Source organism: Phoxinus phoxinus (genome assembly GCF_949152265.1).
Source record: "Phoxinus phoxinus genome assembly, chromosome: 8".
Taxonomy (NCBI): Eukaryota; Metazoa; Chordata; class Actinopteri; order Cypriniformes; family Leuciscidae; genus Phoxinus; species Phoxinus phoxinus.
In genome coordinates, this window is record NC_136883.1 from 2,489,397 (window position 1) to 2,513,016 (window position 23,620).

The following is a 23,620-nucleotide window of genomic DNA, read 5'->3' on the forward strand; positions in this document are numbered from 1 at the left end:
ATCCTATGCACATTACAGTAAAATCTAATTTTCGCGTATACATTCCACGATAAACACACTCAATTTATACGCGAAAATTAGTTTTTACGTGCATATTATACGCAGTTTTCGCTTGCATTTGATACACAATTCATTGCGTGTACACACACACACCACACCACTAATCCTAACCAAACGTATAATACACACACACCCCACACCACCACTAAACCTACCCTAACCATACGTATATGCACGTAAAAACTCATTTTCACGTATTACACGATAAACACACTGCGTGCTAGAGACGCATTTAGTGTGATCGGGTTGGTTTTTGTAGACGGTACAGAACATAACTGACTTTCAGAAATCCCCCACCTTGATCAATATTCACTGGAGTAAAGACTGTGACACACAGCCCTTGTCTCTCTATAGAGCGTAAAGTCACTGAACATCTAAATGATCATCTCATGGCGTCTGAGGAGCTCAGTGGACATGTTTACAAGACGGGCCTCCTCAAACATGTTATCCAGAACCACAATACTGAGTGTGCCATTATCTGTTCTCAACCACAGACAATTATCATCATGACTTATGCTTCTGTCTTCAGAATCATTTAGTGTTAATGAGAGAGAGAGAGAGAGAGAGAGAGAGAGAGAGAGAGAGAGAGAGAGAGAGAGAGAGAGAGAGAGAGAGAGAGAGAGAGAGAGAGAGAGAGAGAGAGAGAGATGGTCAAAACCTCACAGCTACAGTTTAACCTCCTAAACGGCTGCTGATAACCCACTTGTTTTTCTGCGTTATGTAAGCCGTCTATAAGTAGACCAGAGACTTTCACATGCCTTCCTGTCTAAGATAAAAAAACAAGCAGATTTTACCCTTCTGTCTGGGATCAGTTTCACAAACGCCTTCGGTAATTCACTTAGCTCACATGTAGTGCCACAGTTTAGTTCACAGGTTTGCCTGTACGATAACCAGTTAACAGAAAATATATACACAACTGTTCAAAAGGTTGTGTTGTGTTGTGTGTGTGTGTGTGTGTGTCAAGTCAAGTCAAGTCATCTTCATTAATATATAACGCTTTTAACAATGTAGATTGTTTCAAAGCGGCTTTACAGAGATAAACGTATAATTTAAGGAGACAGATTGTTTTGGCTTTATAGCGGTTCTTGAATAAAGATATTTTCCAGCTAAAGTTAGTTTTGATTGATTCACTTCCGTCGCAACGATCATTAGTTATTAAATTAGAGAACGCTAAGACGACACCGTTCTCTCCACAGACTTTAAACTGAACCTGTGAGAAACGCTGATGGCGCTCACGTGCGCATCGATAATTAATTCTGTAGTTATGCGCATTTGAATATATGTGCGCATGTTTGTAATTCCCTACAAACCAAGCCTTAAACTACTTGTCTGGCCTTAAACATTTTTAGACAGAATTTTATCACTTCGGGGAGGATACGCGAAACCGAAATTATCCTGACAACGCTTTATCTGTAGAGTGGTATACTATTAATATACAATAATATTGTGAGATATTATTACAATTTAAATCAGATGTTTTCTATGTGAATATAGTAAAGTGTAATTTATTCCTGAATTTTCAGCATCATTACTCCAGTCTTCAGTGTCACATGATCCTTCAGAAATCAGTATAATATGATGATCTGATGCTCAAGAAACTTATGATTATTATCAATGTTGAAAACAGTTGTGCTGCTTCATATGTGTATATATATATATATATATACTGTATACATAAGTAGTCTGCAGATGATCTCAATGCTTGCTGACCAGGCCAGCATTTCTCACATGAGCACAACACAGTCCCGGTCTCCAGAAGGCCTTTATGTGCTGTAATTGTCCTTTTCTAAGCTTCTTTTCTAGCGAAAAGCCCATCGTTGTGCAATCTCCTCCATCTTCCCTATTTTGCCTTTTGACACGAGTCTCAAAAGAAGTTATTCAGGCCTGCTGTGCACAATACCTGCAATTAAATCGGCACACACACTGAGAGTTCGAGTTCAGAATAAAAGACACAGGAGAATGTGTGGCATTAGTGTCTGATGTCTAAAACAGTGCTTTCAAAAGCCTAGTGGAGTATTTTGTACAAAGACAATAGGCTTTAATCTGGCTCACTTGCACTTTGTTGGAAACAAACACAACCCTTGCTTTCAGTTGTGCATCTGCATGCCCAAATATAACTGTTGCTGTCTTTATCAGTCACAAAAGAACAAGTGCTCATAGCAGGATTGTGTGAGGTGTCGACGCTCCACTCAGTGATAAGACTTCACTGTGTGTTAAAGGGACAGTGACCATCCCAATCCTTGAAGTGTCTCGTTTCACAAGAGTTGATGTGGTGAGAACTGCTCGTGGTTTCTTTTCATTGTCCAATGAAACTGCAAGGATGATAAAGAAGGTAAAACTACCAGAAATGTCAAATTAGAAACACTGCATAACTCTTTATATTACATGCATAAGAGATTTCAACTGTTCATATCTGTCAAAAGAATACATCTATGGAAGTAAAATAATGCCAAATGTTTTTGAAATAAAAAGCCTGTTGAATTGCACTACTTGAAAAAAATATGCATTGCATTAACCATGCTTGCATTTTAATGCATTGTATTTTTAGGGCTGGCATTCAACATGGTTAAGCTGTGAATATTTAAATTCAAAACATTTCGAACACATTTTCATTAATAGAAATTCAATGATCCATATTCACCTTTCATATTTCACTTCCAAAATATTCAAACTGTTTAAAAATACAACCTATAATATTCAACAGGCAATTTTCGGTCCATTTTATTTCGCTTTATAAATTCGCTTCCACAAATTCAGTGGTTCGAATTCGACAGTAAATTCAACAGCACTGGTTCTTCAAAATATCTTTTATATGCATGTTTAAGAAAGACACAACATTTACTGATCCTGCCATCAGAAGGTCAAACAACCTGCTCAGAAACACAGCAGTCCGGTCATCAACACACCGCTGTATAATCCTCACACTGCTGGAAATCATTGACGCAAAATTGGCGATAATGGACTATTATGTACAGATGACTAATCGGTTTAATGCAGCTGAACGGTCTTGGATCTCTGTAATGAATTATGACAGTGCCTCGTTGTCATTCCCCTCGAGGGTTTCCCAGAGACTCCCACCCCTGTGAGGGCGATCTCGGGCTACGATTGCCCCCTGGATTTGCCCCGTCAAGTATGATGAGGTGTCACGCAATGACATAATGACGGCAGTGAAAATGGTCTCAGGTTAGGAGTCATTTACAGCTCAATAGAGGAGAGATGCTAATATTCAATGTTTCAATGTTGCAGACACAGAACCCAATGTTAACGTGAGAAGTGAGAGATTTTAGGTCAAATATTTACACAAACCTTCAAGGATTTTTTCAGCGAATTGTAAGATAAAGGCCCAGATTAAAGGCCGGTTTGAGTTCATGTAAGACTGATAAAACTATTTTCTCAAAACAATAGCTTTGATATGAATGGTTACTTTGAAAAACAACTTTTAATATGCTCAACTTTTAGTATTATTTTAATAACATTGATATACTGTAGTTTTGAAGTAATTTCCCATTTCGGTTTTATTTAAGTGTAATTTAGTTTTCAGTTTTATTTTTGCTTAGTTATTTAAGTATATCAAGTTAAAGTGAAAAGGAGAAATGTTGCCTTGCATGGCCACTAACTGGAATAAAAAAAGTTACATTTTTAAGTTTAACCTGTAAAAAATATTACCTAAAGGATTTTAGTTACCTAATTTAGATTTAATCTAACCGGTTTAGAGCTATTTCAGAAGGAAAATAAACTTTTCTCATGTAGATCCAGCGATTTATTAAATAATGTACACCTCATCTGAGAAGCACTAAAGTTTGAGTTTGCTCTTTTGTGAAGCCCTACACAGGACACAAGCAAACATCCCTCACTCTTGAAGGGGTGTGACCCGAACTCTAAGACACGCCCCCTTCAGACGGTGGGCGGAGTTAGAAGTTTCTGCTTATAAAGTGAGATTCCAACAGTGTGGTTGTAACAGAAGCAGAACTTGACATCAGTTGTTGAGCAGTTCAACGGATCCTTAACTGCACATAAAGAATCACAGCCAGGCATCCTGAAAATGCCGTCAAATTTCCTCACACCCTTCCTTGAGTTGGATGATGAATTTTGCAAGGTAAGAAGAATATGCACTTTGTTTCTTGAACTTAAAAGTTAAGCATTTAAACAGCACTCAAATCATTTTATAGAGACAGTTCAGTTATAATTTACTCAATGCAATGTTGGGTTACACTTTATTTTAAGGTGTCATTGTTACAGTGTAATTATATATTTAAGTATTAAGCAACTACATGTACTCACTATAGGGTTAGGGCAGGATTAGTATTTCAGTTGCATGTAATTATGCATAATTTACTGTTATTACTATGGTAAGTGCATGTAACATATGTAACAGGGACACTGTAAAATAAAGTATTACCCAATGTTGTTTCACACTTGGGTGACTTTCTTTCTTTTGTTGAAAACCCCAAAAAATATTTTTTGTACAAGCAAATGTGTTTTTTGTACATTGTAATTTTTTGTGCATTGTACATGCAATGGGATCTAATGTTCTTTTGGGTCCCACTGACAACCCAAATCATTCTTTTGTGTGAACATACCCTTCAATGGTTTGTGTTTCTTCATGCATTGACTTCTGAAACGTGTGCACAACAAGTAAACTAAAGTCTCTCTCTCTGTGTTCGCAGAGTTTCCGCGGGATTGACCTTACAGACGCCACACAGAAACAGCGTGTGGTGGGATTCCAGCGCAGACACTCCCTTTGCCCGGTGACACTTCCCAACTCTAAATTCAACAGCAACGAGAGTAACCCGTGGCCTTTGCCGGCCATCAACCAGCCCTGGGTCCGCGAGCAGAAGCATCAGCTGCCTCGCTCCTCTCTGAGCCAGATCCCCTTCAGAGTGGACCGGTCCGTGAGCATGATCGAGGGTCACGTGAACGCTTGCGAGAGCCCGACGGCCAGCTCTCTTCCTCCACCGCCCGGCCTGAGCCTCAGCAACAGCTCCCTGTCCTCCCCGAAGTCTGCGCCCATGTCCACGCGCTACAAGACGGAGCTCTGCCGAACGTACGAGGAAAGCGGCACCTGCAAGTACGGGTCCAAATGCCAATTCGCGCACGGCATGGACGAGCTACGAGGCCTCAACCGGCATCCCAAATACAAGACCGAACCGTGTCGCACCTTCCACACCATCGGCTTCTGCCCGTACGGCGCCCGCTGCCACTTCATACACAACGCGGACGAGCAGCAAGGCGTTTCAGAGAACACACACGCACACACACACGGAGAGAAGAGCATCCGAGAGCGGCCGCAGTTGCTCCGCCAGAGCGTTAGCTTCAGCGGCTTCTCCTCACAACGCCAAACTCTCGGTTCGCAACGCCAGACTCTCGGTGGCTTCCACGCCGTCCCGGACGCCTTGGCCTTCTCCCGATCCTCGTCTGTATCCCCGCCTCCGTCCACAGGGAGTCCCGACCTGCTCTCTCCTCTGTTCCCCGAGCCCGGGACCCTAAAGCACGGCCACCCGTTCACAGATCTGGGAGCGAACGGGAGCTTCTACGCCATCAGCGACTCGGAGAGCGTGCGAAACCTGGCGTACGCGCTCACGTCGGCTCTGCAGAGAAGCGCGTCTGCGGACTCGCTCTCGGACCAGGACGACTACACCAGCTCCAGCAGTCTGAGCGACTGCGACTCCCCCGGGATCGAGGGCAAGCGTCTGCCCATCTTCAGCCGGCTGTCGGTCTCGGACGACTAGAGTACCTGTGCATATTGTGCATGCTCACTCGCGCAGATGTTTCTCTGCACTTGAGTGATAGTTCATGAACTTTGTTGGCAATGTATACTGTTGTATACCCAGTTCGAAAGTGCAGTGGGAACTTCACTTTAGGTTTATTTGTATCGGGAATTGTTCTGCAGTGTTTTGTCTGTAGGATGAACTTTCCCAAGACGCCTATTTGTAGTCTAACCAAAGCCGAGCTACTTAGAGTATATACATCTAGTGTAACGTCTAACCCGCTCCCTGAACATATACTGTAGCCTTTAGTTAAGGCATTTTTAAACGGACAGTGTTACTGAGTAGTTTAACCTACTGTAGTTCTTTAAAAAAAAAACTATTTATTGCTTTTTTGTATTATGCATTGCTTGCAGTTGTGTTTTGTATGCATTACGGAGAAGGAACAATGTAGATAAGGCTTTTTTGTTTGTTTCTTTGAGCCCATTTGTCTGCTTTGCACGAGCTATCTCTTAGCTTTACTGAAGACCAGCTGCACAGAGTCTCACTGTTGGAATCTCAGGATCATTTTAAAGTGCTATCGATACACTCCACTGTCCTGTATCCGTCCTTCTCAATAATAACAGTCAGAGATATCCACAAGGAAGAGTCAAAAATGTTCATATGCAAGCCAACATGAATGTGAAAATAACAATGTACCGGAGAGAAGTCAAGTTGTACCATGGCCTTCGTCTTTTGCACTCTTATCTTTTATTTAAGAGGCGAACATTGTCATTTGCAAATAACATGAACTGTGAGTTCTGATGTCCGTAGGTTGTGTTTTATTATTATTATTATTATTGATGTTGTTTCTCATCCTTTTGCCTTGTGAAAAGACACGCTTTTGCCTTTTGTTAACTTAAAACTTATTTATTTCGTTTTTTCGAAGTGGGAAAACAGTATACCGTGTTGTGCTTTCGTTTCATGTTTGTTTATATATAATTTAAATGAACTGTTTACATTCCATGGGATGGTTAATGCCCATTTTCATTATAATATATTGTTTTAAAATAAACTTTCAAGGGAACAAAAGATCATTTGCCTTCTTCCTTTGCGTTACTTTTCTCCTGATCAACCCCAGCTTCTCAAGCTTTGCTTATAACAAGTAGTTGCATGTGAATTAATTTTAAACACAACTCCAATCCGGCTGAATGGCGCTCCTTCCATCTGCCTCCTCGAAAGAAAGAAAAATGCATACTTGACAGCTCTTTTAATTATTCAAGCTGCAAAAACACACACAAAGGACAAGTGAACAGATGAAGGCTTTTGTGTGTTGCTTTGCTCATTGTTCCTGCATTTGTGCATGGAAGACTAAGAAACATCCCACTGTCACACACGGTCATGGACAATAGCCAAAGGTCTCGCAGCCTTTCATTGAGACCAGGCCGGGCAGTAAATGAAATGCAGGGGCATTTCTCACATCAGGGCTCCTTTGTGAGGCGACTCCCTTTTCTTAACAACATCTGTATGCTAATGGCGTGGCAGAAGGAGGAGGAGTGATTTGCAAGTCTATTGCAGAGCGGTAGGTCTTCTTCGGAGCAGCTTACCAGACACTGCTGGGTACACACATGCACCCGAGAGAAGGGTGGGGGATTTATCTGGATAGACTAATCACTTAAACTCCACAAACCATGATTTCCCTCTTTACGCTCCTAGTTCAGATCACCACAGTCTGACAACCACTTCCACAGCATCCCAATAGACTCTGGTGTGTTTTTAAGCGTTGATATCTCTGTAATCCTTGCTACAAAAGCAATAGCAACTTTATTAATAATAGAATAATAATATTATTGTTTATATAGCATTTATATAGGGCTTTCATATACTAAGCACTTTACAATCATATCAGGGGATCTCTTCTTAACCACCACCAGATCACACTGTACGGCGTGGATATAATACACTTTAATAAACAACCACTTCCACAATGTGTAGCAATTTTAACACAAGCTCTGGTGTGTTGTTGTGTTTTTACGCATTGATATCTACTCTAAATCTTTCCTCCAGATCTCTGTAATGAGTGTGCGATTTCACCAATCCTCCACGTTACACTATTATCAACATCGTGACCTGACATTAAAGATACAATATGTAACAATTTTGTAATAAAAGATCCAAAAATCACTTGGACAGTGTGATATATTTCCTGCAGTTGTGTACTTACAATATCCCCAAAGTTTCCAAAGATTTTTTATTTCAGAGAAATTCCAATTTTAATAATTGTACGTCCCGGATAAAAATGTCGCCTGTCAGTGACGCAATACCCGCTTTATCCTTGGTTTCCGCAATATCACGTGGACAAATGCGGAAGTGGTGGTTACAGCTGTTGTGTACATCATGGATCACGATTACTCTTTGGCGAGTATTGAAGTGCCAACAAAACGTAAGCGTCCATATGGGGATACACGCAGAATTTGTGAGAAACGGAGGAATAAAAGAATAGGACAGTAGCTAGATAAAAAGTGAAGTGAGAGAGAGAGAAGGGGGACAAAATCAGTAAAGTTCCTCTAGCTGGGACACGAACTCGGGTCTCCCACGTAATATGATGGCACACTTGCCCACGACACTATCATGATACAATATATCAACATTATAAATTATACAAAATTGTCGGCCGCGTCCCCGCACCCGCACATGTAATAGCCTATTATGATTTCCGTCATTATTTTAATAGATTTGAGTACCAGGTGGGCCATATGTCCGTGACCGAGATTATGGCAGTGCAATTTAATACAATTGGATATCTGTTGTTAAAAAACATTAAGCCATTACTTGCAAATGTCCGTTCAAATTAAATTTTACTACGATTGGTTTGAACACGTAAAACAACACTTCATTAACTATAAACATCCTAAAACTACACAGCATTAACCTAACAAATCATTTGACAAATAGCTGTAACAGGATAATATAGCATAACATTTCGCGTTCCTTGTAGTTAATTCATTATCATGACATAAAATTTCGCGTTCAGACGTACAGGTAATACAAAAACTAATAAATTACCTCATCCGCGATCATGATTCATTAATTCCATACGTCTCTGGATGTTGAAAACGACATCTCCCATCGTTCCACTCTCCTTCAGCGTCATCAAGCTTCGCCTTTGTTATTGTTGGAAACAGCACCCTCTTGTGGCTTAAAATATTACATACTGTAGCTTTAAAGAGAAAACAGGTGATTTATGTTAACTGCTAATGTTAGTGTGATTGAAAATGCAAAAAAAAAATTACGCTGAAAACCCCGCACTTTCATGGGTCACGACTAAAACGTTTATCAATTCAAACCGTTTCAGGCCTACACTCTCAAATATCGTATTATCCAGGGTAACGTTAGACATTGCAGTTTAGTATTAACTACGTCTGTAAAACACGCTATCTGACAGACATAAAGCTACATGGTTGTATAAAGTGCATTATCTCGTCGGCATTAAAGTCGGCATGAAATCAAAATGTACCCTATTTACTTTGTTAGCGGATATTACTAGTCTTGTGGTGAACAATTAATCCGTGCAAGTTAATACACGGAAAAAAATTGTTTGCCGAAGTTATCTTTAATCAAAGTCTGAAAAGTTACTTCCGGGTCTGGAATGGCGTTCTTTTCTGATGACGTAGGCTTGACGGCTTGGGTTGGTTAATCGCTTAACGACTCCCCTCAACCCGTTACTCTGCTATGAGCAGAGATGGAGAGGAGGAGCGCTGAAGTAAAACCCTCTGTTCAATATTCCCTTTCACTCGGAAATGCGTCACAACACTTGAGAAAAGTCGTTTGCAACTTCCATACTTTAACGTATGGAAGCTCAACAGAAGGTTTCGTGAGTTGAGTCACCAGTTCAATTTGACGGCACAAAACTCAAACACGGTGTGAAAGACGGTTAGCTAATGTTAGCTCGTAAACTCACAAAACAGGCTAACAGCCACTCGGAAATATATGGAGAAACCACAAGGAGACCAAGTTCGCCACGGTCATTGACGTTAGTACACACACACGTATATAACGTAACAGCTACGACAAAATGTGTTTCTGTCAGAAAATATCGAACATTTTGAAATGTCTTTTTTTGTAATAAATACGTTTACCTCACGGCGGATCCATAGGCCTTGTGCTGCACCAGGGTCGTGACTCGATCGTGTGGCGCACTGCTTATATTTCACTCCAGATGTAGTGTTAAAACACGCTCCTGAACACCAATGAATAAACTCCAAAATACAACACAAACAGGGAGTATCCCATAAAACTGTAGTCAAGAGTTAAAAAATAAACTCCCAAATCTAACTCTTTCGCACTTTTTTGCCTAACTTCGTATTTTTCAACACCAGACATTTGCTGTGTACAAGATCATTTTAAATCCAACATGAAAGTGCGTAGCCTATACCACGAATGTTATTTCTCGTATACGCCAACATTTTTTTTTTTTTTGCGTTCACTGAAAACCCTGGATTGGGGGTGGGGAGTGCGTGCGTATTACACGCCATAAAGTGCGTATCATATGCACGCAAAAACTATTTTTGGCGTATGGCACGAGAAATAACATTCGTCGTATACGCACTTTCATCAAATCCCACTGTACGACATGGATCTAATAAACTTGGGTACGATGTGTAGATTGTGCGATGATGACACCTTGAAACTTTGGCAATTGTGAGTTTTATGTGGACGAGGAAGCAACATTTTTTTTTTTTTTTTGTAAATGGAGCTTGATTTTAAGTTGTATTTTACCATATCGCGTTGATCGTAATTTCATGCCGCATTTTTATTGGCTAGTCAGTAAACGCAGGTCGGATCGAGCAGCAAACACACGGTGAGATGATCATGCTGAATTTCTGATACTGTCAGGAGGATCTCAGGCTGTCTTTGGTCTCAAGACTGTGACAACGCCGTCATAAAAGGGCTTTCGAGGGCAACTCACACGACACACTTAGTTTGAAGCGACTGCCACCTTGTGGTTCATATGTGGAAAAACACAGGCTGTGTCTGGGATATTCATTAGCTTGGGAAAGCTGCAATATTCCTTTGGACATCAATTAGTTTTTTTTTTTCAAATTGCTTAGACACTAAAAGTGGAGCTTGAGGCTCACTCAGTGACACTATTCAGTCATCGAATTCTCCAGGCCAAGCACAAGCACATCACGCTTTACACTCAGGCTGCTATTGTAAAACAAACTTTTTTTTGCAAAACTCTAAACACACTTCTCTACATTAGACACGTCACTCAAAACTAACAACTCTTTTGTTTAATTTGGGAAACAATGCCATTTAAATGCCACAATAATTTACTGATGACCAACAGTCACTGATCATGTGTGAAAACACTTATAAATTGATCACTTAGAAATAAAATAAATCTTTAGAGAAATAATTTAGAGAAATAAATAATTATTGTTAACCTCTTTATAATGTAAATATATTTACACACACACACACACACGTTGATCATGTGTGAAAACTTATACATAAATTGATCACTTAGAAATCAAAACTCAGTCTTTAGAGAAATACATAATTATTGTTAACCCCTTTATAATGTAAATATATTTACACACACACACACACACGCACGCACGCGCACACACTTGGCTGACTTGACTTCTGTGCATATTCTGTGTGTGTGTGTGTGTGTGTGTGTGTGTGTGTGTGTGTGTGTGTGTGTGTGTGTGTGTGTGTGTGTGTGTGTGTGTGTGTGAGAGAGAGTGTGTGTGTGTGTGTGTGTGTGCGTGCGTGCGTGCGTGTGTGTGTGTGTGCGTGTGTGTGTGTGTGTGTGTGCACAATACAAATTCTAATTCTCCTGAAAGCTGCACCAAGACATAAGCGTCATCACTCAGCTGACGTCACTTCAGTGTTGATTCAGTTCAGTTCCATAACTGTGTAAAATGCATCTGTTGTGAACAGTGTATTTGTATTTGTGTAGCCTACGTACATGTACGTGTGACAAACTCCTGTCCGCTCCACTGCACACTGAACAAGCAGAAGACACAAGATTGTCGTGTTTTACATTTTTCGATTCTGTGTGTAGTTTGGTGTGTGTGTGGCTAATCATTTGATGTGATTGTGTGTAGAGTTATGCAAAAACACAATTTTTGGAAGAGTTCAAATAGTTATGAAGTGTGTACTTTTGCAAGAGATGTCTGATGTTTTGCATGTTGTGTGTGTGTTTTGTGGTTGTGTCTGTAGCACAAATGGAGCCATAGTTTCAGAAATTGTGTCTAAGCAATTTGGAAAAACTGTAAGGAAAAACACAAAACCATTGTTTCTCAGGCACTGTTTTGAGATTTTGCTTCCATAACTTGGTTTCTTTCAGATTAGTGGAAAGACTAAATAGCTACACATTTCATGGACACAAGTCCAAAATACACATTTAAGTGTTTATTAAATCTATTAGGGCTATATCTATAGATATACCAATGAAATATATCCATTTGTGAGGTAATTAACCTGATTTCATACAACATTTTATTCATAAAAGCATGTTGTTGTTTTTGGATGTTGACAGCATTTCTAAATTATAAAGTGATCAAAATGTAAAAACCCCTACTCTAGTAGGCCTATTTTTTCTTCAAAATCCTATTCTGGAAATTAGCACGTATTTAATTAGGCTACATAATGCCTCGTTTGCATATTTAAACAACATTTCAGAAAACTTGTAATACAAAATTGTCTTATGTAACTGTTATTAATCAAATTGGGAAATACATGTTTTCTCAATACTTTGGGCATCTTGCATTCATGCAGTTCTCCTTTCGACCACACGAGGTCAGCAGAATTTAAACCAGAGTCAAATATCCCATATCTCTCCCACTGGACCAAGTAGGCTAACAAGCAGCAGCTAGTGGCTAATATTCTGCTAGACTGTTTCTGCTAAACAGTTTTCTGCTAGATAACATCGGTCTGAGGACTCAACCGTACGGAGCCATTAAAGGGACGTGGTGGTGGAAAAACGGGGATGGGAGAAAAAAAAATAGTTTTTGAATCTTTTGCGTTTCTTCGCAAAGATATGCATTCCCTCGCAAAACCTGTTGTGAGCTCGGACACACACTTCCGGTTTAATGTCCTGCGGGCAGTGGTTCACATAGAAATACATAATAAAAGCTAGAAGTCTAACGGCGGAGTCTCGAACGGCATCACCGGCGGCCATCTTGTCACAGGGAAGCTTTCTGTAAGGTGAGTGATCTGCACGAACACAAATAGGCTACTCTTATCTCGCTGAAATCTTGACGGATTTACAAACGGTTTGGTTTCTTACGAACGATATTAACGTGGCTATAATTCTGGGTGCTTGAACATGTTGAAATATATAATATTATAATTATTCATTCGTAGCCTACGCAATGTCATAACTACATCTGACGTTTATAACAAACCAACCCGTTTGAAAATCGGTAGAAAATTGAGCAAGTTATGGTTATTTAAAAGTAGGCTACATGCACCATTAAAACAATGTTACGAGTGAGCTGTTAGTAAGCTGTTACCACCCTGTGGTAAGATGGCCGCCGTGTGCGGACGTCAACCTCGGACGAGACATCTAGCCTTTATTATATGATATCAATGGTGTTTCAGACACGTACGTTAATGGAGCAGTTCATAGTGTTTGAACTTGGACTCAAATATAAAGACATGCGTTGTCAGTGCTTAGTTCAAGGAGTTCAGTAAAGTTGGCAATATTATTCACAGTTTCGAAGTCGTGAGCTAATTGTTGTTAAACCCTAAAGTATTGTTTTACTTTAATAGTGTGCAAGAAAAGCTTGACAAAGAATAATTATCCATCAGAAAAATGACACCTCACTGCTCAGAAAAGCCCTAGTTTCTGTCCATCTATAGAAATGTGTTTCACTGTTTTAGTTTTACAGCTGTAATCTCAGTTTTAACTCCCTGCCAAGAGAAAAAAAGAAAAGCTTAAGGCAAGACAGGTGAACAGGGTGAAAGTGTTAACTTAAAGATATCCGCATTCTTTCCCCGGTTGATTAATCACGTTACATTAAGACAATTGGTTTAGAAGTGTTTTGAAATGTTTAAATAGGCAATTGTAGGCTTTAAAAAAAACTAAATATAAACTCACTCAATAAACATTGGATGAGGTCAAGTTCAAAAGTCTTCTTTCAGTTTGCTGATTTTGTGATACCTCCTGGATACCATCTCCATAATTCATTTATTGACGAATTCACTTTGTCTTTACTCATTCTAGGACTGTTTGGCGATCCTAACAAAACTGTTCAGGGTAACATGCTGACATTAATATCCCAGCTGCTTATGTTTATGTAGCCAACCTCAGTGTTATCACCCTTTCACCACAGGGCGGTTATGATCAGGCATAATCAGCAATAATTATGCAGATGGTTGGTAGATTACCATCAAACTACTATGTTTAAAATTGATTAAAACTTTACTTGGTAAATCCACATTTATTTATTATTAAAATAACTATAACTCACAGTAATATACCAACTAGCCTTGCATTCAAAACTCCTGAGAGCATGTTTATTTCATGTACAAGTTATGAAAGAAAAAACTGCAATTGACCCTGAAATGTATGAAGCAAGTTTGTTTTGTAGAAACCTGCATTAAGCATGAAGGCTGTCTGACCTTAAGACTCTTTATGCATCTGTTAATGGCAACAAGAAAGAGCGCTTTACTAGTTTAGAAGCAATCCACACACACACACACACACGGTTTGTGGTTCCCATGACAGGAGATCGGCAGCCTAGCGCAGTCATCGCATCAGGACAACATCCTTTGTTTGCAAATAAAGACATTGACATTAAAAAAAAATCAAATAAAATACAATTACACTGTACATTATACAAAACAAAAACTCCTAGAAATGTACAAACCAAAAACATACAAAAGACAGCTGGGCAATTACAGTTCAGATAAGTCATATTGTGCTATGATGAGGCTGCACAACACGCGTCCATTGGTTTATTATTACATGTGTGCAAATAGGCGTATGTCTCTACAGACGAGGAGCTTTCGTCCGTGCCGTTCCTCTTATCTGACCAGGTGGAAGGTCAGCCAGTACATGAACACGGGCTGTGCCGCGGCGATGGCCATGGTCAGGTACATTCGCAGCTGGTTCTTGGCTCCTCGCACTAACCGTCCCTCCGCGGCGGCCTCAGACAGGATCTTTAACCGCAGTGTTCGAATCTGTCCCGAAACAGAAGGAAGATCAGGAGGCGTTACAGAACCGGCACAGGTCAGATCCTAAATGAGACCGTGACCTGGGCTCCCACACCTTGGTTAACTTCAGATTCATAGTGTCCAACAACAAACGTTGAGGTACCATCGTAGTTGTTTCGTGCGCGCGTCAAAGAACGTCATGGCAACAGAAAAAGTGCCTCACGCGGGAAACACTTAACGTAATGCGTAAATGCGCATAACCAGAGCCATCGAGAGAAAGAGTTGCGACACTCTTTGCTTTCGCCGCTATGGCTGTCACGTGGTTCATGTAAGCCCCAATAGTTCCTAAACATACGCTGGCTGTCATGTTCTTCTATGGGACAGACAGCAGCGATTGCATTATTGAACGGTAAATATAAAATAAAACACACACCGAAGTACTTTTTCAGCTGTTATTGCATTTTGTTAATGTCAGTTTTGCATTTGGAGAGGCAGGGTGACAACAAAATACTGTATATTACTTAGATAAGTTTTAGGCTATATTTTTTTGGAGGGAAAAGCTTGGTGTTCATGTTCGCATGGGTAGTTGCACTGGCTTTAACTTAACTCTAACTTAACCATATCATTCATCTGATGATGGACGTCTCATGATATTTATTTTAGCAAAACTTGACAATTCAAAAGAGGTCGATATTTCAGAAACTTACGTCACCTCTGGAACAACTCGACGCGCAGCATCAAACTCAGCCAACACGTCACATAATGAAAAGTTAGTATCCCAAAAATTTAATTAAATAAAAGTTGCTATAAAGGTGGTAGCGATTCATTACCGAACTAATTAGATGCTACCTTCACACCTGGCGAAGTCACGCTTGCTAACTAGCAAGCAGGCAATGCTAGAAAATTGGATGAAACAACCAAGATAAAATATAAATAATTACGCTGTGCATGTACAAATGAAGACCAGTATAAGCATCGCAAACGGCCTCTGATACAATATAGACAGTTGACAATTCAAAAGAGGTCGATATTTCAGCAAGTTACCTCTGGAACAACTCGACGCGCAGCAATGTAAGTGAATGGGGTTCAACGCTCAAATGACAGTGTTTGGAACTAATCCGATCTTCACATCCCGGAAGTAGGCGGTTAAAAGCACCGCCATTTTTTTACAACGGAGGTCTATGGGAGTGTCGCAACTCTTTCTCTCTATGGCTCTGCGCGTAACTAACGTAAATCAAGCAAGCTAGTGTGCATAGGCAACGAAGTGTTGGCGAAATAACACATTAGTGGACCGGAGGGAATAATATGGAATTTTTTTTACAGAAAACTTATTGCTCAAAATAAATGCAAGCACTTTCAAGGATCTGTATCTGTGTATGTTCATTTTCAAAAACTTTCCAGGGCCTTGAATTTTTATATATATATTTTTTTCAGATTCACAAACTTAAGGATTTCAAGGACCCGTGGGAACCCTGGAAACTGAAATCTGCTGCATAGTTTAGACATTCAAGCATAACTTCACTCAATACATATCTATGTATGGCGAATGAGTGAGTTCAGACCGCAGCAGATGTTGTAACAGTGTCTGTCTTTATATAAACTTAGGTAACAATGGATGGAAAGGAATATTATATACAGACTACCGTTAAGGTTTAAGGTCGGTAAGATTTGTTTTTTGTTTTAACTGTGCTAGACTAACTGAGACTTGTACTGTTGCCCTGGTCGGATTGCTTCTATTGTTCTCCTCAGTTGTACGTCGCTTTGGATTAAAGCGTCTGCTAAATGATTATATGTAGATGTAATGCATTTGATAGAGGTCTCTTCTGCTCACAAAGTCTACATTTATTTGTTAAAAAACAAAACAAATTATTTAATTCCTGTGATCAAAGCTGAATTTTCAGCATCATTACTCCAGTCTTCAGTGTCACATGATCCTTCAGAAATCAGTATAATATGATGATTTGATGCTCAAGAAACATTTCTGATTATTATCAATGTTGAAAACAGTTAATATTTTTGTAGAAATATTTCAGGATTCTGTGAAGCATAGAAAATACATTTATTTTGTAATATTACAAATGTCTCTACTCTAAATTGATAAATGTAATGTATCCTTGCTGAATAAAAGTATTAATTTCTTGTAAAATAAATAAATAAATCAGGTTGCAGGCAACATGTGAATGTGTTTTGATCAGGCTAATAAAAAGTCATGCTTTTTTTCTTTTCTTTTTTTTTTTTCCAATTTGCTAAAATGTCCAATAATGCACATTTTTTGACGGTTTTTATGAACTAAAACCAAGAAACAACAGAAACACGACGACTGGCCGTTTGAACTTCAGCAAAATGATGAATATAACGCTTTACTATAAAATGCAGCAGTATATGAAGCCATCTTCTCAATACACACCGTAAAGACAAAGATGGAGACGCAGCACCACAGCAGTGAGAGGTAATATCCCGTCCGGCCGAACAAAAGTCCTGCCACGACTCCCACGATCATCCTGAGGAAACAAACACCGCAGGAACTTACACAGCTGACGCGGGCTTGACGAAAATATACATTCTTTGCTATATATTCAAAGTAATGCACTGTACAGCCATACAAAGTTAATATGCTTTTCTTATCAGGGACTGTATGTTTTAAAAACTTTTAAAAGCACACAGATGATGATAAAGCTGGCAAGAGTTTTAGAGTAAACTAGACTAGTTATATCCGGTACCGGTATGAGGACAATACTGGGAAACTATACACAATTAAATATTAAATGCAAATTAATTTCACTTTATTTTTTATTTTCATTTCAGTTTAATTTCAATGTGTAGATCAAATGTAAAGGATATGTAACTGTGCAGCAAATATTACTCAATAGCACCACCTAGAGTCCAAAATACCAGCCGAAATGGTTTGACAGCAGATACATCATAGATGATGATATTGTGGTGAATGTGAGGTAAACAAAGAAGAACCAATGTCCTCACCCCACATATTTGTATCCGGAGAAGGCCACCAGGTCGATGGTGGTGAGGTCAGTGTTCACGGTTACCAGATAAAGACTGAGGAGCACAGTCAAAACCTCGATAATGAGCCACACCAGGGCCGAGCTGGCCTGAATGCCCAGAATCTCTGGAGAAAACCTGAAAACAAGAACAGAGAAGCAAAATCAGGTCAGGAAGTCATGACCAAACACAGAACAATGAGTACCGGGAGGTCGAGCGCGGTCAGGACAGGACGTCCCCTTCCCTCTGAAACTCCAGCATCATCAAAACACAGTTCCTCTCGTGACAGTGGATCTGATTAATTAAGCTTCAGGTCCATACTGTGACGAATGTTCATTTGGACAGGGAATGATACATATTTAAAGCCTCCACGAAATCAAAAATGGACAATTCTTGTTTTTTATGGAATATTGCAGTGTTCAATATCAATTATTTATCCATGCACATTTATTTTTTAATTCATGTGCCTTGTAATCTTGAATCAGAATATCTTCCATCGCTCTTGCACAATCTCTTCTCTGATGACGAGGGCGGGGCAACCTGTCACTCACATGAGATCAGCCAATAGCAAACCACAACCATCCAATCAACTCCTCGTGGACAAAATCAAGCCCCGCCCACATTTGTTCTCGTTCCAAAAGCCGTTTCACTGGGATATATACGGCACAATATGCAACAAACATAAATTTGAAAATGTAAATATAATTGTAGAAAATCCTGCTGTGATCTGATTGGCTGAATGAGTCTTAAGATCACATGTGGTCCCTTACTAATTATGCTTCAGTCTCCACTTGTTTGAACCAAGAAGCTGTCATTCAGACATGGTTTGTGTGGAATTGTTGTGTTGTTGACCATGTAAGTTCCCTTTTGATTGTTTGTTTAGTTTAAAGGATTATGTGTATGATATGATATCTTGAATTCTAGTAACGTTTAGTTTCTCTTTGACGTTATATTCGAAAAAATCGCGACGCAAAGAGGACACGGAGACCGACAGACTAGACAGAGCAGTTACTTATGATCTAAAACATCTCAGCTCTCAGGTTCTGTCACTTTTATTACGAAATTCAAACAATAAATACCGATTTGGCGCTTGTAAATGTGACGCGACAGATCACTAGCGGCACGTGAACGGATCATCTCTAACGTTAGCTAGTAAATAAACACAAATGAACAATGTTGAAAGATACAGTACAACTTACCGAAATGTATATTCCTCATACATAATATCGACCAATCAATCAAACAAACAAACAAAGGGGTCAATAAAACAGCTGGAGAACAATTATGTCACATATAACATTTAGCCTATACCTCAGCAAAGCCATTTGATGACCATAATTTGGCTAGAAAAAAAGAGCTATAGAGAGTATTTAGCTAAATATGTGTACTTTATTACATATTATATTTTTACTTGTATCATTAAAGTTATTATAATAAAAAAAACACATATCTCTGTATGTTTACAGCATTAGGTGAGTTGTTTTTTTCTTGTGAAAAATGAATGCCTATCTTGTGTAGCCTACCTAATATTTATCCAAATGAGTCAATATTAAATCAAGCCACAAGTCTCTCCTGCGCTGGCTCAACTCCTCTGTCTCCTTCCCTTCACATTTTCTGACAGTCGGTATCGCATAAAAACTAACTTCTTCTTGCTGTTGTTAGAACAGCCGTGTCTTACACAACACACCATCGTGCTGTTTTAAAAAAGATAAAAATACAGCGATAATACCATGGATAATACCGACCCTGCCTCGCTTGTCAATTGACAGACTGACAGTTGCCGTGGGTTCTATGTCAACAACATGGCCGCCGCCAACATTGATGACGTAGATCGAATAAGAACTATAATATTGTAATATCACAAACAATAATAATAGTTATTTTATTTTATAGATGAATTGTTTGAGATTTCATTAAGGCGGTATGGAAAAACTAAAAACTTCTCAGCTAAAATGTAACCAGAGCCAAAATGTCCTGTTATTGAAATGTTTGTAAGGGCTCAAGGGTAAATCTGAGCCAGTATAATATTCACATGTTTAATGTGTCCACTAACAGCCTTGGCATAAGCATTCCTTGCCCACACTGATGAACTCTCCCAGTATCTGCTGTAGAAGGGCGAAACTGGCTCTTACCGGTTCTGTGTGCCCAGAGCCAGTCCTGCAACCAGGACATACGTGATGAAACCCATCACTGCGGAGCACACACACACACACACACGCATTTAGTGAACATTTACATGACTGTACACTTTCCCATCAATATATAATAAGATCCTTTGAATTTTTAAATAGCACATCACTCAGTAAAGTTCGTGAATTGAAAGATATGATTATTATTATTATAATAGAATATGGCTTGGAGTCATACTGGGAATGTACAGATCAGGGGCGTTGATATCAAACCGTGGTGCAACTGGTGTATCCTGCTGATAGCTCACCTCCCAGTTCTGCAGAGAGAGGACAGGACAGAAACACTCATTCAGGAATGAAAACCAAACAATAATTCTGTCCTCATATTCAGTCCAAGTTACCAGTAACTGTCAATCTCCAAAAATAACAAGGCAACTTCATATATATATGACCCTGGATCACAAACCCAGTCACAGTCGCACGGGTGTATCTGTGGCAATAGCCAACTATACATTGTATGGGTCAAAATTATCAATTTTTCTTTTATGCCAAAAATCATGAGGATATTAAGATCATGTTCCATGAAGATATTTAGTACATTTCCTACCGTAAATATATAAAACATGTATTTTTGAGTGAATGCAGCACAATCGTGAACATAAATGCACAACTTTAAAGGAGATTTTCTCAATGTTTAGATTTTTTTTCATCCTCAGATTCCAGATTTTCAATAGTCATATCTCGGTCAAATATTGTCCTATCCTAACAAACCACACATCAATGATTATTTATTCAGCTTTCAGATGATGTATAAATCTAATTTTTTTAAAATTGACCTATGTGACTGGTTTTGTGTGGTCCAGGGTATGACGGCACCAATTGACTTTCATAGTATTTTTTTTCCTACTATGGAAGTCAATGGCTACTGCCAACTTTTTGGTTGCCAACATCCTTTAAAATATATTATTATGTGTTCAACAGACATACAGGTTTAGAACAACTTGAGGGTGAGGAAGTATTGACAATTTTCATTTTTGGGTGAACTATCCCTTTAAGAAAACAAAACAAAACAGTATCTAGAGCCCTATTCGGACAGTGATTGTTTCTCATGTTGACGTCTGTAAAAATGAATTTGCACGGCACCTCAGTGATAAAACTCATTCGGATGGAGATTTGGAGGAGCGAGTCTTGTGATCACACAGACCCAGGAACAGTGGTCGGCCGCATGGTTGTCTGCTGTAAATAAAATGTCACGTGCTTGGAATAATACGGATAAATTCATATTTAAGTGAATAATATAAAAATAATGTCCTATTTATTATGTGATTATTTAAATCTCCCTTTTTATCTTATGGACATTTAAGAAATATGGAAATTAGCAGAAATAATTTAATGCAGCTTTTCTTATTTACATTAGGTAAACAAAGCTGCTTGGTTTAGATTGTAATGTGATTGTATAGGCCCTAATACAATTTAAACCTTTTTCTCCTGTGGCTGAGGTGGAGCGGTGATTAAATATTGTTCTTGTAAATACTTCCCAGCATTTCAATAATAAAAGGGTACATCTTTCAAATGCATGCAAATTACATGAAGCGCAACAGTTAGGGTGTTACGCAGCGGTCAAGAGGGATTTAAATGGTGAATTTTGAATTTATTCCCATGTAAACATGTGGATTCAGACGCAATTAAATTACTTTACGATCTTGGTGTTTGTCAAAAAAATTGTAGGTAATTCGGCCGAGGACTTGGTGGTGGAAGAAAAACACTGACATTCTAGATATGAAATCACTGACTAGCCCCTGTAAATGTTGAAAATACCTTACGTCCCTATTAGAAACAATTAACGTCTGAATAGGGCTTAGGTCTGTTAATGTTGATATGGTGGTGGTCTTACTTCATGCATGTAGGGAAAAACCAGCAGTCCAAGCTTCTTGCCAACATAAACCGTGTCTACTGCAAAATAGTACTTTAACTTAGAGATGGGGATGAATCGATCCAGCTGTGGACCAGAAAGAGAAACAAGTTATTTAATCCACTACAATAAAATAACAGTTCATCAACATGCAGAATGCGATATTAATCAGAGCCGCAGGGTTGATTCTGATCCCACAACACGGGCCTTGTTTCAACACATCACATGCTCTTCTACACCACAACAAACACACATCCTAGCTCATCACACAGCTCGTGATCATTTATACTCGTCTGACAGCGATCACATACGTTCTTGTCCATCATCTCTTTGCCGTGGGAGGCGAGACTGCTGCCGTAGGCCATGGCGAGGTTAGACATGGGGTCCGACAGAAAGGCCTGTCCTGGATATGCGTCAGGCCCTTTCCCCACATCGCCGTGACCGTGATTGTTCACCTCTGAACTAGTGTCGTCAAATAACGGACTGGGGTCACTGGGGTCCCCTGAAGGGCCTCGCATCCTGATCTTCGGCTCTACAACACAAGAATCATATCAAAGTCAGCTATCATCCACATGACATAAACAAATGACTGTAAATGTCCACAGCACACAGTCCCAAGTAGTCAGGCAGGCTTATTATGGTTTATCCACTAACCTTAAGGGTGATTTCAAATCATCTGACATGAAGAATTCTGATATTTGATCTATTTAATGTGTGTAAACAAGCCAATAAAGGCGGAGGAACAAAGAGAAAACAGAGCAAGAATAAAGATTCTAGTAAATTAAAAGAAGAAACATGCCTGAATTTGCTTTTGCTGTGAATACACACTTATTTAACAACCGAAAAAAGCACACAACTGGCCAGATAATATTCAAATAATAATGAAATGTGTGTCTTATATGGCATTTCATAACTAATCACAAAATAATCACGTATGTAACTTACGCTGTCTGGACCCGCTCTGGTTTAAAAACGCCATCTCTCCCCCAAAATAAGGTATCTTTACTTAAATAGCAAGGTAACAAAAGACAAATATAAACATTTATCAACACATTTAGACGTCTAAGCGAGAAGCTGCCGGTAGTGAAACTAAAATTAGCATCGCAAAAAAATAGCAGGAGAAATCGCAGCTGACATCACTTCCGGGTCAAGCTCAGGATTGGACCGTAGTGCGATGACGTGATAATAATCTCAGTCTGTAATACGTTTTTTTATTTATATTTGGCTTTTGTTATATTGTTCTCGCGTTCATTTTATATATTTATTCGTTTTTATAAATAATAAAATATTTTGAATACTTGTATGGATGCCGTTTAGAATGCCGCACAAGTATATCACGGCGTTTGTATTGTATTGGAGACATTGGTATACAAGAAAGTATAATAATTTAAAGAAAATTATTTCGAAGACAGGAGGCTGAGCTTGCAACAGCAATTATCAAAATTTCCGAAAAACTTTTCGGATTGACCGAAAAACACCGTGTGATTGGTCTAGTCTGACCAGCGCTGTGAAAAGTAACAAATATCACGTGATTAAGCCGAGCGATTTGGGGGAAAATGATAAATCACGCTATTTTTGAGAAGGAGGAGAGAAGAAGTCTGATCCATTGTGTGCTTCAGTGTTTATTTAATAGGTTTTTTTAGTTTGTTTCAGATTAGTTAATTTAG

General features: G+C 39.1%; 2 protein-coding genes across 4 annotated transcripts; one reads left to right on the top strand and one right to left on the bottom strand.

Moving 5' to 3' along the window:
* The first annotated feature begins 4,004 nt into the window (after positions 1-4,004).
* On the top strand, positions 4,005-6,832 carry LOC307003273 (mRNA decay activator protein ZFP36L1). The gene is made up of 2 exons (XM_079621530.1): positions 4,005-4,156; positions 4,728-6,832. Exons 1-2 carry the CDS (start codon positions 4,103-4,105, stop codon positions 5,787-5,789), a joined length of 1,116 nt encoding a protein of 371 aa, XP_079477656.1. The 5' UTR covers positions 4,005-4,102; the 3' UTR covers positions 5,790-6,832.
* Positions 6,833-13,864: 7,032 nt separating this feature from the next.
* On the bottom strand, positions 13,865-23,126 carry yif1b (Yip1 interacting factor homolog B). Of its 3 annotated transcripts, XM_079621338.1 has the most exons (9): positions 22,899-23,044; positions 22,608-22,656; positions 22,265-22,485; positions 21,936-22,040; positions 20,280-20,358; positions 20,045-20,102; positions 17,895-18,050; positions 17,323-17,416; positions 14,115-14,942 (listed from the first exon to the last, which is right to left on the bottom strand). In XM_079621338.1, exons 3-9 carry the CDS (start codon positions 22,469-22,471, stop codon positions 14,787-14,789), a joined length of 855 nt encoding a protein of 284 aa, XP_079477464.1. In that variant the 5' UTR covers positions 22,472-22,485; positions 22,608-22,656; positions 22,899-23,044; the 3' UTR covers positions 14,115-14,786. The 3 variants fall into 3 exon arrangements, with proteins under 3 accessions (XP_079477463.1, XP_079477462.1, XP_079477464.1); XM_079621337.1 differs by lacking the exon at positions 22,608-22,656 and having other exon boundaries at positions 13,865-14,942; positions 22,886-23,126; XM_079621336.1 differs by lacking the exon at positions 22,608-22,656 and having other exon boundaries at positions 13,889-14,942; positions 22,899-23,126.
* Between the last annotated feature and the right edge of the window lie 494 nt (positions 23,127-23,620).

Bases quoted from the DNA above. Each gene is read 5' to 3' on its own strand.
- LOC307003273 (XM_079621530.1), top strand. From the start codon at position 4,103: ATGCCGTCAAATTTCCTCACACCCTTCCTTGAGTTGGATGATGAATTT. The intron at 4,157-4,727 runs GTAAGAAGAATA...CTGTGTTCGCAG, and splicing joins TGGATGATGAATTTTGCAAG to AGTTTCCGCGGGATTGACCT.
- yif1b (XM_079621336.1), bottom strand. From the start codon at position 22,932: ATGGCGTTTTTAAACCAGAGCGGGTCCAGACAGC. The intron at 22,041-22,264 runs GTATGTGATCGC...TCTGGTCCACAG, and splicing joins AAGAGATGATGGACAAGAAC to CTGGATCGATTCATCCCCAT. The intron at 14,943-17,322 runs GTGTGTATTGAG...GTTTCGGGACAG, and splicing joins TCTCCATCTTTGTCTTTACG to ATTCGAACACTGCGGTTAAA.